General features: G+C 36.4%; 2 protein-coding genes across 2 annotated transcripts; one reads left to right on the forward strand and one right to left on the reverse strand.

Annotated features, from left to right (window-relative positions):
- The first annotated feature begins 58 nt into the window (after positions 1 to 58).
- On the forward strand, positions 59 to 846 carry LOC141045852 (uncharacterized). The gene is made up of 2 exons (XM_073536723.2): positions 59 to 416; positions 695 to 846. The coding sequence occupies exons 1-2, from the start codon at positions 198 to 200 to the stop codon at positions 809 to 811; spliced, it is 336 nt and encodes a 111-aa protein (XP_073392824.1). The 5' UTR covers positions 59 to 197; the 3' UTR covers positions 812 to 846.
- On the reverse strand, positions 821 to 8,781 carry LOC112287394 (uncharacterized; the record flags this gene model as incomplete). Its single annotated transcript, XM_073536571.2, has 4 exons — positions 821 to 1,313; positions 1,385 to 1,678; positions 1,762 to 2,023; positions 8,586 to 8,781. Coding segments are annotated over 4 exons (971 nt in total), but the record flags the coding sequence as incomplete, so codon positions are not given.
- Positions 8,782 to 16,736: the final 7,955 nt, after the last annotated feature.

Below are 16,736 nucleotides of genomic sequence, written 5' to 3' on the forward strand. Positions count from 1 at the left end.
TTACTGATGGGAAAAGAGGGTGTGGGGTTTGAGGTCGAATATGTGAAAGGGAGGAAAGCATTTGCAATCGTTATCACAGAGACTGGGCTATGATAGTGTGGAGTGAGCATGTCGTAGTGGAATGGGCTGGAATAGCTGTCGTAGTGGTGGTGAGTTTTATAATGATCCATAGGTGTCCATCTGTGAAATAGCGACAAATGATCATTAGAAGGTGTCCACCGATAGTTCCCAGAGCTTCGATTGCATCGCCTTCAGGCGTGCAGCGGCCTACACTTCCGAGGAACGCTCAAACTCCCAAGGATCCAGTGGAGATCCTTGGTACGTCGACGGAGGGCAAAGAAGCTTTCTGGGCGTTCACAGGTTGCAGGTCTTGTTGGTGTGTGTTACGAGTGCCGAATAAAGATTCACCATTGCAGGTACGAGGTTATCTGTATCAGCTGTGTCACTTCCCCAAAACAGATCTGCGTCTTTTTTACCTGCGTTCTCAACTTCATTGCTACTCCGAAGTGCTGGAACTTCTTCCTTTCATTTAGGGTTTAGGAATTTTGCGGAAGTGTCCACTTACTGTGATCGAATCCATCCGAAATCAGCTCTCAGATTCCACGTTGCTTCCGTTACCTTGGGGAAGAGTTTGATGTACGAGTGCTTGCGACTGCTGATAATGCGGTTATTGGTGTCATGTTTCATGTTGCAGAGCAGAGAGCTTGGGTATAACACAAAGAGACAGCCCTTAGTGCCAGAGACGTTCTCCGTGCTACATTTTTTGATCGAAACACTCCTCGGTAATTTGGAGCTTCAATGTAAGGGTTGAAATATGTAATGAAGTAATGTGATCTTTTGCATTTAGATTTGAGGCAGCAATAACAAGCGGTGGCCGCGGTAGAAGTCCATCTGGTTTTGTAGAAGTCCACTTCTCGACTAATATCTACGCAATACTCAGGTGATACTACTCTAATACCCTGTTGAGACCTATTCATCCGTAAACCTGTGAAGGCTGCCTCTACTGACAATTACTGACAACCATAATGTTACCCAACTCGATCAGCTGCTTTTATAAAAATCATCAAATTTTAGGCGACACTCCGCGGTGAGATTCAAAGCTGGAGTGATAAACTGCCCATTGAGGAAGAACTTGGCAATCTGTCTGTAGAATGCGTCAGTGTAACGAATCCCATCCCAGGAAACGTAGCTTCCGGGCGTCGCGCACGCCGACTGCCCCTGGCAGCGCGACCCGATGTTGCCGCACGTGAAGGCCGAGTTGTAGTTGTAGGGTCCTCCGGAGCCACAACACGCCTGCAGAGTGTTGGTAAACCCTGCCAAAAAAATATCATTATGAAACTGCCTGTGGATAATTTGGTTTGTGAGAGTGTTGGGTGAAACTTACCATAGTTCGACGGGTTGGTGAAGATCTCAATGCTGGCATTATAGTTATCCATGAGGAAGATCTGCGTGCCATCGCCACCGAGCGCGTCCGCAGGTCCTCGAGCGCCTGCTGCAAAGCGGCCCTGTAAGCGCGGTTGATGGCGTTGAGGGCCGCTTTGCAGCAGGCGTTGATGTCATCCACGCACAGGAGCGCGTCCTTGGCCCGGTTGGGGAACTGCGTCAGCTGCGCCGGGTTGCACCCTTGCGGCGGCGTGTTGACGATGAAGTAGAGCCGCCCACCGGAATCATGAAGCGTCTGAAAAAGCAGGTCACTAATTACATCCACAACAAATGCCAAATATAATCTTGAGCAGACATAGGAGATAAGATTTGACTTACGGTGATGGCCGTCTTGACTGCAGCAACAGTGGCTGGAACGAACGAGACGATGACGACTGGCGACGGCAGGTTCAGCACACTTGCGGCGACGAACAGGTCGATGCCTCCGATTTCAGGAATGTAGTACGCGCCGTCGCTGAACGCATTCCACACTGGTTGATACGGACCTTTCGCTGCACATGTAAATCCCAGCCAAATCAGTCTAGATTTTTCGGCACCAGTGGCATTTTCTAAGTGCAATTCAAGTTCCTTGATACCCTTTCTGTATTCTTACAGTAGGCTCCATTCTGTAGATGCAACATAGATTTATCGATGAGTTTGACCAAGATTTAGAATGATAATCTTGCATGTTGTGAAGGGCTTGTGTAGAGAGATTTCGACCATGGCATGATCTGATATTGGTGGTAAGTTACTGTATGGCACATTGGGCGACATTATTCCCTTATTTGGATAAGAATCGTCTTGACGCCGCATCTGATTGAATATGACAGCAAAACATAAGGATCTTTCATTTGTGTCAATAAAATAAAAAAAAATGAGATCACTCTATTTCTTGCCCGGTTGGTGGCACAGTGAAATGGTAATTGTTTTCAATTGGATTTGTCAACGCTTGTGGTGTAGTTTGGGTATTATATGACCAGAGCAAAGGCTGCACGAATTATTATCTCATGGATTGACGCAGACGTGATGCCATGGCTGACGATTATTTTCGTCGTTGTAATCGGTGTTTGATCAGTGTCTGCATTAGTAGTAAGTTGGATTATGTGCTATGGCTCGTGCTACATATCCACACTTCGAGTAGCCATAATCACTGTTGCAATCTGAGGATTGCTTCATGGTCGAAGGCATCAAAAAAAGGATATATTGAATGAGACTAGAAATATATGATGTTCTAAGTATCTTTACCTTTTTTATATTTAAAAAAAGTTCGAAAGTTTTAAATCTTATAGAGAGGCTTTAGAGTTTATAGAGTGAGGAATTGGAGTAGTATCTCAAAAGTTGTTAATTCCAATACTATATAGTGTTGTTTGAATGCACTTCAAGACAATGCATATGCAAATATATCTAAAGACTATGAGCTTGTATATTTCTAGAATTTACTATTTCTTTGATAAAGTGATGATATACCTCAATGTGCTTTGTTCTTGCATGGAATATAAGGTTCTTAACTAACTTCATTATTGATTGATTATTCCAAAATAGGATAAAATTGTCTTCAATTTTTTACATAATTTTTTTGTTATTGTTGAATGAGAGCATGGACAATGAAGATTATATGACTCCTATTTTAATAAGTACTCTTCTTAACCAAATGGCTTCTGCAATTCTAATAGATAGATTCACATATTCAAATTCAATTAATGATTTTATTACTATTTGGTGTCTTTTACTTTTTTATGTAATTTTTACTCTAATTATAATAAAATATTAACGTCATATAGATCTTTGTATTTTGAAGCATAATTAACATCAATATAATCTTATATATCACTATTTTGTTTAGATTTATAGTAAAGTTCAAAATCAAAAGTTCCTTTGATGTATCCAAGTATTTGTTTAGTATTTAGGGTCACATGTGTGTTCTCAAAAAATTGACATATTTTTTTTGGAATTTTGAATTAATCTACTCCCTCCGTTTTCAAGAGTTGTAGTTTCAATGGTGCAATTAACTTTATTTATGCTCCTTTCATTTGATAGATATAAATACTTAGGATTTAAGGTTTAAGATTTTAGAATTTAGGATTTGGAGTTTAGAGTTTGAAGTTATAAAGATATCTTAGTTCTTGAACATCAATATTTTTAGATTTTGACTTGATCCATTTCTCTATTTATAGTATATAGGATTTCAATGATATAACTATTTTCTTATACATGTTCATAATTTGAGAGATATAACTACTTTGACATGGACTTTAAGATTTTGATTTTTGTCATACAAGGGTTTTTAATTTTTTTAAAGAGTCCATTAGATCCATTTAGAGGTCACCTATTCTAAATATATGCTTGAAGTTTTTTAAAAGTGCATATATTTGTAGATATTAAGCATTTGATTATTTTGACTTTTGAGTTGACTTTGCATATGAACAATAATTTCAAAGTTTTAATTTGACCTACCTCCCTATTTTAAGGGTCTAAAAATTAAATGATGGACTTCAAATCCTATATATATTTTATAATTTTGAAATATAAGGCGTTTAACTTGATACAATCTATTGTTGATTTTTTTTGTACTTTGTCTTTTAAAAGTTTTGATTTGACCTACCTCCCTATTTATTATGCTTTTGATTTTAATGGTATATTTAAAATCTTTAATAATTTTATAATTTAGAAAATATGAGGTTTTAAAAATAATAAAATTTATCTTTAATTAATATATAAAAAATAATTAAAAATATATAATAAATACAAAGAGGCTTTTAGATACTATTATAATATATTAGATAGAGTATGTAGATATATTTCTTTTTTTATTACAAAATATCATTTTTATATTACTTTTAAATATTATATATATATATATATATATAAATATATATTATTTAAAATTATATTATCTATGTTTTAAGCCTATAATGGATTAGATATGATTATACTAATTTATACCATACTCTTGAATAAAGTAGTAAACTCCTCAAATATGATCTTCATATACTCCATCTTTTTTCTAATATGCACCACTATTGGTCTTTTTCAACATTAGTCCATCTACACATCTATCTACCATCCTACTATAAATAAATCAATGTACATTGTGAAAAAATTCAAAGATAAGAAGACAAATACTTGGATCATCTTATTTCCAACTATTGTAGAGGGATTTCCTTGCTTATACCAATGCTTGTTGACTTGCTTGAGTACTTTTCTATTCCCTTACTTGTTGAAATTATCGCTCCATATGCTTACCATTCCATCCTATTGCTTGTCTAGTAAATATTAAGGCATCTTTGACTCAAATAGAAAGTACACATGAATTTCTTTTATGAATCTCATTTGCTAATGTTGTTAAATAATTATGGAATATTTTAAAAAATCTTTGTAAAGATCCTTCTTGTATATTAAAAGGACCTTCTATAATTCTTTCTATGCCATAATACTCAAAAAGGTCAAGATTACTACACAGTTTACATCCATTTACTATTTTTTTTTTGTATAAATACTAAATTCTAATCTCATGCCTAAAAGATAATATCTTAATATATCTTTACATATTCCTTACTATCTTGCTAATAGATCACTTTAAATTCTAAATTCTAAATCCATTTTGATTTAGTCTAATATATATTGTATGAGTTGTCCTAAACATATTATATAAATATTATTTTTGTATGATAGCTAATATTGTATGGCATAATTCTTAATAGAGCTTGACTTTGATTATATAATTATCTATTATTGGCTTAAAAAAATGATCCATATCTTTTTACATTACATATTTTGTATACTTGACCTTCTACAAATCTTTGATTTTGTAATTGAGTATTACTAAACTTAAAGAATATAATATTACTCTCTAAAAAATTGACTTTATAGTCATAGAATTTAAGATTTAGAGGTTTAAGATTTAAGATTTAGGATTACATATGTATCTCCAAAAAAATATTATATTTAAAAAATAAATAAATTGACCTACTTCTTCTTCTATTTTAAAGAATTGTGGTTCTAATAGTGTAATTGACTTATCCTATGCTTCTTTTATTTCGTAGTAATAGATTCTTTGATTTTTGAATATAGAATTGACTTTTTTATTAGTGAGAAATTTTAACATTTTGAAATGATATACTTTCTTATTTTGGAATATTATGAATCTAAAAGTGTACTTAGTTTTTTGAACAAATATATGATTTAGATGATATAAAGGTTTTAAAAATGAATTTTAGGATTGATAATTTTTTATATTTTTAGAATTTTAACCAAGATTTAGGACTAAGATTTAAGGTTACAAGGGTGTCTCCAATTTTAAGGTAAAGTATTTAGGATTTAAGATTTGAGGTTTAGAATTTAGACTTTAAGATAACATGTATATTTCCAAAAACTTGGCATATTTCTTTTTGAGATTTTGAATTAACCTACCCTTCTATTTTTAAAGGTTATAGTTCCAAGGATTTAAGATTAAGAGATTAAGATTTAGGGTGTCCTATAGGTTTTTGATCCTAAATATCACACAATTTATTATATTTTTGTTGGTTTTGAAATTTTTCTAAGGCATATTAGGTTTTAGGATTTAGGGTTTAGGAGTTATAAGAGTGTCCTAGAGGTTTTTGATCCTAAATATCTCTTAATATATCATATTTTTTTTATTTTGAAATCTTGCTAAGGCTTATATTGTCCCAAAGACCTCTATAAATGTTTTTGTTTTTAAAAAATACGTGTTTTATTTTTATTAATTTAGGATTTATGAATCCTAATTAGGATTTAGGATTTAGAGTTAGGATTAGAAATATAATTAGGATTGAATTTGAATAAAAGATTACCTTCTTTATAGATACTAAATAATGTAAAAATAAGGAAATTTTATAGGAAATGAAACTAAATCCGTCAATATTCCTCTCTCAACTCCAAGTTGTACTTCTTCCCTTCAATATCCTAGATTCTTGATATTCTATCCTTGGATGCCTTGCTTTCATTCATATCCTACTGTCTAGATACAATTGCCTCCCAATGCTTTGTCTTCATCAATATCCTGTCCGTTCATAGTATATCCTCGTTTATATCCTTCTCTTTTAAGACCCTGCCTTCAATACCCTATTTCTATCGATATCCTCTTCTTTCAATATCTTACTCTCAATACCATATTCTTATACCTTGCTCTCAATATCCCACCTTTAATACCTTGCCCTTGATACCTTATACTTATTATTACAAAATTAGAATACTGATTGGAAACAAGAAGCTCAAGAAGAATCGACAAGAACTAGTTTAATCAAATGAGTATAAGAACAACACTAGAGAGGTGAGTTAGAGCTCCAAGAAGTGTGTTGTCAAGACTAAGGATCCCCTCAGTCTCAACTCATATATATACTACAAGCTAGAAAGCTTCTCAAGGAGCTTCTACGAGTTAGAAAGCTTCTCAAGCAGCTTCCACAATCTATGAAGCTTCTTAAGCAGCTTCCACAAACTGCAAAGCTTTTTTAAAACCTTCTAGAATCTTCTACAACTTCCTAGTATATATCCTTGACATCACTCCCTCCCCTCCCCCTCCCCTTTTTAGCTTCAAGGTCTCTGAGAAGCACTCCTATTGCAAGTTAGTACCAACGTAAGAAGTTAAAAATTTATCGCATAGTGTTTACAATATATTCCAATTGTTGTTTGCATGACAAGTAGTTCATTGGTCTTTGTAATCAACGATAGTATCCTACACCTTCAATTTCCAACCAGGCATGAACTTCCATGTCTTCATTGTAAAAATGCCCTGCAAACACTTCTTCGAGAAGATCATTGTAGGCAGGTTATACTTCAAACACAATCACTAGCGATCTGTTATTAGGTATCCTCCATCATCTTTGTGGTAGAGGCGGTTCTTCATCTCGAGATCGTCTTCATGAGATACTCAATTGAGAAGACATAACTAGTATAGTATCTATCTCTTGACTATCCATATCACATTGAAAATTACAAGCACTAAACATGGAAGAATGGGCTCAGGTACAGATTTATAGTCTCTAACTATGTCTTTTAGAGGTTTCTTCTCCCCCTTCTTTGTAAGGCCAAAGATAAAGAGGCTTCAAGGAGAAGGAGAGCCTCTTAATTTTCAACTTCTTATGTTGGTATAAACTCGCAATAGGAGTTCTTCTTGGAAACTTTGAAGCTAAAAGAGGATGATATCAAGGACATATACTAAGAAGTTGTAGAAGATTCTAGGTTTAGGATTTAGGGTTTAGGATTACAAGGGTGTCTCCAATTTTTGGGCATCATTATTTTTGGATTTTGACTTGATCTACCTCCCATTTATGGTATCTAGGAATTCAATGGTATATTTCTTTTCCTATATAAGTTTATAGTTTGGAAGATTTAGCTATTTTGACTTGGAGTTTAGGGTTTTGATTTTTGTCATACAAGGCTTTTTGAATTTTTTGAAAAGTCCATTGGATTTTTTTGAGAGTTGTCAATTCTAAATATGTGCTTGAAGTTTTCAATAAGTGCATATATTTGTAGTTATTGAGTATTTGACCATTTTGACTTTTGAATTGACTTTACAGGTTTAGGGTTTAGATTTTAGGATATAATAGTATATTGGATAATTTATATAGTTAAATATCTTTTTTTTTTTGGAAAATATCATATTTATACTACTTTTTATTTTTACTATATATACATATGATTTAACTTTATATTATATGTGTTCTAAGCCTATGTAATGGATTGAACATGATTCCACCAATTTGCACCATATTCTTGAATGAAGTGGCAAGCTCCTCCAGCATGATCTTCATACACTCCATCATTTTTTCAAGGTTTAGAGTTTAGGATTTAGGGTTTAGGATTTTTAGGGTTTAAGGTTACAAGGATGTCTTAGAGGTTTTTGATCCTTAATATCTGTCAATGTATCATAGTTTTTTCTGTTGTAAAATTTTGCCAAGGCTTAGAGTGTCCCAAAGACCTCTATAAATGTCTTTATTTTTCAAAAATATGTGTTTTGTTTTTTATAATTTAGGATTTATAAATCCTAATTAAGATCTTCAGACCCTAATTATAGATCTGACTTTCATATTTGTTCTCATGTGAGAATTGTGTATGGAGTCTAAATACGTACAGAACTCTACTTACCCAAAGCAATCTCCGATAGATAGGTCGTTCACATAGTCTAAGTCCAGAGAGTCCTTCACGCTGCTCGCTCATATGTCTTTGCCCACTCTCCACTTGCTGCACCGTCAGCTCTCCTTCTATCAGGATCATCATTGACAGAGTCAATATCAGCTCCCTCTTTGACTTCTGCGGCACTCTCGTAGGCGACGTTGGTGCCTACCCCCGATACATTCATGAGTGCAGCCTTCGAGACTACGCCACTTATTGCAATGTTGCCTGCAATGACATTACATATTCTATGAAATTAGACATTGACAGGATCGTAAATGACCCTGCATTCACTCCAATTTCTCAACCGACCTCGATGAAGATAACAAAGGGCTCAGCGGCAGCAAGTATTGTGCGAGTTCGACCAGCATCGACCTAAGTAATGAATTCTATAATACGACACACCCTGCACTGAACTGAGCCAAGCTCGAGTATCCCAACAACTGACTCAGACTGTGACGTCCCAATGGTCCATCATAAGACAAGTCCTCATACTTGAACCCTTGATCAGGTTTAGGATTTTAGGATTTAGGGGTTAGGATTTAGGATTTAGGATTTAGAGATTAGGGTTTAGGATTTAGGATTTAGGATTATAAGAGTGTCCTCGATTTTTTGACATCATTATTTTTGGATTTTGACTTGACCTACCCCCCTATTTATGTGCAATCTCATAACCCTCTTCATGTGGAAACTCATAACTTTTTTTACCCAACTCATATGTGGTCTCATAGTCATATGCAATTTGACTTTCATCATCATATCTATGCATACTTCCACCACTTCTCACATCATAATGTTATAAATTCATACAATCTGTTAGAAACATAGTCCTTAGAACCTTCTAGAGACAAGTTTCTAGAACCTTCTAGAGACAAGTTTCTAGAACCTTCTAGAGACAAGCTTCTAGAACCTCCTAGAAGCAAGTCTCTGGAACCTTCTAGAAGCTTCTTAGTTAGTAGAAGATGTTAGGGACATAGTCCTTAGAACCTTCTAGAGATAAGTTTCTAGAACCTTCTAGAAGCAAGTCTCTGAAACTTTCTAGAAGCTTCTTAGTTGGTAGAAGTTGCTTGAGAAGGTTCCTAAATAGGAGTATATATTGGAATCGAGGCTGAAGAGTTCTTCAGTCTCGACAACACATCTCTTGGAGCTCTAGCTCACCTCTCTGGTGTTGTTCTTGTATTCATCTGATTAATCTAGTTCTTGCCAATTCTTCTTGAACTTCTTGGTAGATATCAAGTCTGTATTCTGTATCCGTGACAGTTTGTCGAGACTTCACTCACCTCAGATATCACAGCTAGTTCCTTCTTTGTTAAAGTATGGATTATCCCTTTGCTTGGAAGTGTACTAGCACTTTAGAGGTTGCGGATTACCTTCCTCTAAACTGATACTTCTTTTGTTACAATATTGGAGTCTTATTCTTCTTGGAGAGAGTGGATTACCCCTTTTCTTGAAGCTCTTAAGGCATTTTAGAGGTTGCGGAGTACCCTCTTCTAAACCAATATTGTCTTCTTGTAGAGTCATTTCTATTCTTCTCTTAGAATGGTCGGGGGCCAAGACATTAGTATGACGGAAAGTTGAGAGTCCAAGTTAGATGCTATCATGAATGCCCTCGCTACATTATCACAAAGAACTACAGAGATTGAAGGAATCATGGCAAGGCTTCATAATGATAGAGCATCTGGGATGGCACAATCTAGGTTGCACCAGCCTCAAACTTCTACACTTGGAGAAGCAACTTTGCCTCAGGTTCGATAAGCACCCCTGATTCTACAACATAGAGAACCCCAAGTTAGCCTCCCGGACAAGTTTGATGGTACACGTTCCAAGTTTCGAGGATTCATCAACCAAATCAAGTTGATAACAGTTTTACAGCCCGAACGCTATCCAACGGAGGAGTCACGTGTTGGGCTTGTTGGAACCTTACTTACAGGACAAGCTCTATCATGATTTGTTCCTTTGTTTGAGAAACGATCGTCCATACTAAACAACTTTGAAACCTTTTTGGAGGCATTTGCGGAAGCATTTGATGAACATGACAAGGTTCGATGGGCTACAACAAAGATTTGGTCACTACGACAAGGGATGCATTTTACATCAGTCTATGCATCGAACTTCAGGCAATTAGCATGTGACATCAATTGGGACGAAGAAGCGTTAATGAGTCAATTCTATTAGGGTTTAAGGGACGATGTGAAGGATTTGCTGTTAACTCTTCCTGATCCACAAATGCTCAACGAAGCTATTAGCCAAGCTGTGAAGTGCGATAACCACTTCTTCGAACGTCGCCAAGACCAACGTTCAAGACAACATACGATTCGCCACACCCCAACTATGTCGGCAAGTAGCGTGAATTCACATTCAGAGGTAGAAGACATGTAAATTGATGCGGTACGTGTCAAATCTCTTACTCTAGAAGAAAAAAAGTGGCGTATGGAGGAAGGTCTATGCTTGTATTGCGGTGAAGAAGGCCACAAAGTTGGAAACTGCCCTAAGAAGCAAAATCGACGTATTATCAAGACTACGGGTGCATTTATTCAGGAAAACGAAGATGCCCAGTCACAATAGGAACCGTGCGGCTGGACAGTGAAATATCACAACAACAACCAGGTTCCTTTCTTTCCGCTCAACCTGCCCTTTGTTTTACAATCCCTTTGCTTATTGGCCCTCAGAAACTGAGAACCTTAGCATTATTAGATTCAGGAGCATCTACTTGTTTCTTAGACGAAGAATTTGTAAGGCGTCATAAGATCCCTTTAGTACAAAAATCTAAACCTGTTCACGTTGAGGTCATAGATGGACGACCTTTATTGTCTGGTAGTGTCACCCATGAATCAGAACCTATAGAAGTGACGTTTAAGGACCATAGTAGTCATATTATTTTCAATATTATTAGAATCCCATCAAATCCTGTTATTCTTGGTCTTTCTTGGTTGAAAAAGCATAATCCATCCATAGATTGGAAGTTGCAGAAGATGACCTTTCCCACAAAACCATCCAAGAGCAAGCCTAGTAAAAAACCCTGAATAGAGAAATCCTTATTTATTGAAGCAAGAGCGTTTATAAGATTGTCCAAGGGAGGCACACCGTTTGTCATTTATGCGGCTCTAACTATCGGAGTGAAGATCTCGACAGCAAGTATACCGGAGCAATATAAGGATTTTAAAGATGTGTTTCAAAATAAAAATGCCGACATGCTATCGAAACACAGACCATATGATTGCGCCATAGATTTACAGGAAGGAGCACAACCGTCTTTTGGCCTAATCTACAATCTATCGCAAAATGGAATTAGCGGAGTTGCGGAAGTACATCGATGAGAATTTAACCAAGAACTTCATCCGTCATTCAAAATCATCAACTGGAGCATCCATCTTATTAGTGAAGAAGAAAGATGGCTTGTTGCGGATGTGCGTGGACTATCGAGGCCTCAACAAGGTAACAAAGAAGAATCATTACCCATTACCCTTGATTTCTAGTGTCTTAGAATAACTTGGACGTGCAAGGATCTTTAAAAAAAATGATCTAAGGGGAGCTTACAACTTCGTACGAATCAAGGAAGGAGATGAGTGGAAGACAGCGTTCCATACAAGGTATGGCCATTTTGAATATAATGTCATGCCCTTTGGTCTTACCAATGCTCCAGCGGTCTTTCAACATATGATGAATGATATTTTTCGAGAGTACCTTGACGATTTTGTTGTCATCTATTTGGATGATATTTTGATATTCTCCAAAAATGAGGAAGAGCATGAAAAACACGTTCGTTTGGTATTGGAGAAACTACGCGAGCGAGAACTATATGCCAAGTTGGAGAAGTGTTTATTTCACCAAATAGAGATGGAGTTTCTGGGGTTCGTTGCGACTACGAAAGGCTTGAAGATGGATCCCAAGAAGGTGGAAGCAATTGTGTCTTGAGAGGTTCCAAAGAAGGTTAGAGACGTACAATGCTTTCTTGGTTTTGCCAACTTCTATCGGACCTTTATCAAGAATTACTCTCAAGTTGCTGCTCCTCTCACTCGGTTAACATGCAAGGATAAGCTGGAATAGAGACCTCTAGCAAAGAAGGCATTTCAAAACCTGAAGACCGCATTTATTACGGCTCCAATCTTGGTACATCGAGTCTTTCATGTTTCTTTGTTGGAGCCTTATCGAGAGTCATCTTTTCTTGGAAGAGTGCAATGTCTGCCACCTAGTATTGAGATCGAGAACCACGAGGGATACGAGGTTGAAAAGGTGCTAGATTCTCGGTGAAAGTGGGGCAAGTTGGAGTATCTTGTTCATTCGTGCGGCTACGACATTAATGAGTGAACGTGAGAGCCAACTGAAAATCTCACCAATGCGCCACAAAAGGTACAGGAGTTTCATCAACAACATCCTCATAAACCTAAGCCGGTTCGACAATAGCTTCTTTCTAAAGCTTGCTTACCCAAGAATATAAGAAAGGGAGACAGCACCACCAAAATTCGTAGTTGATGTAGTTATTTTCTCAAAGATAAAATAGAATTTTTTCAGTAGTCATAGTTTGGTCTTCTGATATGGATAGCCAAGAAATAGATACTATGCCAGTCAGATTATCTCAACCAACTAGTTCACGAAGGTGACCCCGCGATGAAGAACCACTTGCACCACGATGACGACGGAGGATACCAAGTAACCGATCACTGGTGATTGTATTTGAGTCCGAGCCTGCTTACAATGGTCAATCAGAAGGCATATTTGTAGGACAATTTCACAATGAAGACACGAAAGTTCATGCTTGGTCAGAAGTTGAAGGAGTGGGCCACTACCGTTGGCTTCAAGGGCCGATGAACCACTTACCTTATGAACAACAATTGGAGTTCATAGCAGACGTTATGTGACAGATCTTCATTTTCTTGCGTTGGTACTGATTGACAACAACATTGCTTCTCAGAGACCTCGAAGCTAAAGGAGGGGGGTGATGTTAGAGACATAGTCCTTAGAATCTTCTAGAGACAAGTTTCTAGAACCTTCTAGAGACAAGCTTCTAGAACCTCCTAGAAGCAAGTCTCTGGAACCTTCTAGAAGCTTCTTAGTTAGTAGAAGATGTTAGGGACATAGTCCTTAGAACCTTCTAGAGATAAGTTTCTAAAACCTTCTAGAAGCAAGTCTCTAGAACTTTCAAGAAGCTTCCTAGTTGATAGAAGTTGCTTGAGAAGGTTCATAAATAGGAGTATATATTGGAATCGAGGCTGAAGAGTTCTTCAGTCTCGACAACACATCTCTTGGAGCTCTAGCTCACCTCTCTGGTGTTATTCTTGTATTCATCTGATTAATCTAGTTCTTGCCAGTTCTTCTTGAATTTCTTGGTAGATATCAAGTCTGTATTCTGTGTCCGTGACACAATCTTTATAGTTATAACCTTCAATAGATCCATTATCTATTTTTTTTAAAGGTTCAACATTAAATTCTTCAATATAATCCAAAGTATTAGGCAAAACATCCTCACCTCTCTCAAATGTAGAAAATACCTTTTTATCACTAAGATATTTTTCATCCAAATTACCATCACCAACTTGCACAAACTTATTCAATATAGAATAGCCATAGCTTTCAATTACATTGTCATTAGTTTCCAAATCCTTGATCTTCGCATTACCTTCAAATTTTTGGATACCTTGACCTTCTATAGTAATAGTTTAAAAAGTATCTTTCTTCTCTCTTTCACCACCCTTGGTATAAGATCCAATTTCTTTCATCTGTAAAGAATTGGCTTCTCCATTAAAGTCTCCCACTTGCTCTTTCATTTTTCTTTTTTTAAAATTTGTTCCTTACATTGATAAAGATAACATAGAAGTCAAAGTAGAAGATTTTTTAAGCCATATTGCAACTTCTTTAGCTTTTGCTTCTTGTTGCCTTGGTAAATCAATAACTACTTCTTTCAACTTCTCTCAATTATCGATACAATTATTCCCTGTAGATTCATCTACAAGAAGCATGAAAAGCTTGTCTCCCAAGGCATCATCAAGACCATTTAAAAACAACTCTACCTTTAAAATATCTAATGATCGTCTCTCTGAGGATGAGAGTTGATAAAATCTCCTATCAAATTCTTCCAAGAATTCATAAAGATCCATATGCTTGCTTGATTGAAACTCTATCCATTTCAAAAACTTTTGCTTGGTAATCCTATCTTCATCTCTATCAATAAATTCTCCTTTCAAAAGTTCTTGAAATTTTGACCATGTTTCTATATCCCCTCCAAACAATCCCTTCACTTTTTTATGAAATCTAGGTTCAATAACCAAATGAAAGCTTGAGATCATCTTTGTCTCAGGGATTTGGCATGTCCCCATGTCATATGAATAAACTTGTAAAAATTTAGTGATGTTGCATCTTCAAATCTCCCAAATTTGTTGATGACTCCTTGCAATGCCCTTGTGATATCTTTTTTAATGTGCTTAGGTATTGGCCGACATATTTGGTAACTCTGATCCTTTTTAAATTTTTTGTATTTATTTTTAGCTTATTTTTTAAGAAGTGAGCAAAATTTGAATTAAGATCAATGGTTTATTCATTAGTTATTGAGGTTTAAACCTATTGTAGGAATTACTATGGTTTGCTTTAGAGTTTAAGGTTTGATTAGGATTTATTTAGGATTTAGGATTTGGTCAGGATTAAGGATTTAGTTAGGATTAAGGGTTTAGGGTTTAGGGTTGAAGGCGGCCAGGTTTAGTATTTAAGGTTTAGGGTTATAAGAGTGTCCTACAGGTTTTTGATCCTATATATCTCCCAATATAACACAATTTTTTCCATTTTAAAATTTTTCCAAGCCTTATATTATTCCAAAGATCTCTATAAACGTTTTTGTTTCTCAAAAATATGTGTTTCATTTTTCATAATGTGAGGTTTAGGGTTTAGGGTTTAGGTTTAGGGTTTAGGTTTAGGGTTTAGGGTTTTAGGGTTTTAGGGTTTAGGGTTTTAGGGTTTTAGGGTTTTAGGGTTTTAGGGTTTTAGGGTTTAGGGTTTTAGGGTTTTAGGGTTTAGGGTTTTAGGGTTTAGGGTTTAGGGTTTAGGGTTTAGGGTTTAGGGTTTAGGGTTTAGGGTTTAGGGTTTAGGGTTTAGGGTTTAGGGTTTAGGGTTTAGGGTTTAGGGTTTAGGGTTTAGGGTTTAGGGTTTAGGGTTTAGGGTTTAGGGTTTAGGGTTTAGGGTTTAGGGTTTAGGGTTTAGGGTTTAGGGTTTAGGGTTTAGGGTTTAGGGTTTAGGGTTTAGGGTTTAGGGTTTAGGGTTTAGGGTTTAGGGTTTAGGGTTTAGGGTTTAGGGTTTAGGGTTTAGGGTTTAGGGTTTAGGGTTTAGGGTTTAGGGTTTAGGGTTTAGGGTTTAGGGTTTAGGGTTTAGGGTTTAGGGTTTAGGGTTTAGGGTTTAGGGTTTAGGGTTTAGGGTTTAGGGTTTAGGGTTTAGGGTTTAGGGTTTAGGGTTTAGGGTTTAGGGTTTAGGGTTTAGGGTTTAGGGTTTAGGGTTTAGGGTTTAGGGTTTAGGGTTTAGGGTTTAGGGTTTAGGGTTTAGGGTTTAGGGTTTAGGGTTTAGGGTTTAGGGTTTAGGGTTTAGGGTTTAGGGTTTAGGGTTTAGGGTTTAGGGTTTAGGGTTTAGGGTTTAGGGTTTAGGGTTTAGGGTTTAGGGTTTAGGGTTTAGGGTTTAGGGTTTAGGGTTTAGGGTTTAGGGTTTAGGGTTTAGGGTTTAGGGTTTAGGGTTTAGGGTTTAGGGTTTAGGGTTTAGGGTTTAGGGTTTAGGGTTTAGGGTTTAGGGTTTAGGGTTTAGGGTTTAGGGTTTAGGGTTTAGGGTTTAGGGTTTAGGGTTTAGGGTTTAGGGTTTAGGGTTTAGGGTTTAGGGTTTAGGGTTTAGGGTTTAGGGTTTAGGGTTTAGGGTTTAGGGTTTAGGGTTTAGGGTTTAGGGTTTAGGGTTTAGGGTTTAGGGTTTAGGGTTTAGGGTTTAGGGTTTAGGGTTTAGGGTTTAGGGTTTAGGGTTTAGGGTTTAGGGTTTAGGGTTTAGGGTTTAGGGTTTAGGGTTTAGGGTTTAGGGTTTAGGGTTTAGGGTTTAGGGTTTAGGGTTTAGGGTTTAGGGTTTAGGGTTTAGGGTTTAGGGTTTAGGGTTTAGGGTTTAGGGTTTAGGGTTTAGGGTTTAGGGTTTAGGGTTTAGGGTTTAGGGTTTAGGGTTTAGGGTTTAGG

The sequence above is a fragment of the Physcomitrium patens genome, chromosome 10 (assembly GCF_059467195.1).
Source record: "Physcomitrium patens ecotype Gransden chromosome 10, ASM5946719v1, whole genome shotgun sequence".
In the NCBI taxonomy this organism is placed as follows: Eukaryota; Viridiplantae; Streptophyta; class Bryopsida; order Funariales; family Funariaceae; genus Physcomitrium; species Physcomitrium patens.

Bases quoted from the DNA above. Each gene is read 5' to 3' on its own strand.
- LOC141045852 (XM_073536723.2), top strand. From the start codon at position 198: ATGATCATTAGAAGGTGTCCACCGATAGTTCCCAGAGCTTCGATTGCA. The intron at 417-694 runs GTACGAGGTTAT...TTCATGTTGCAG, and splicing joins ATAAAGATTCACCATTGCAG to AGCAGAGAGCTTGGGTATAA.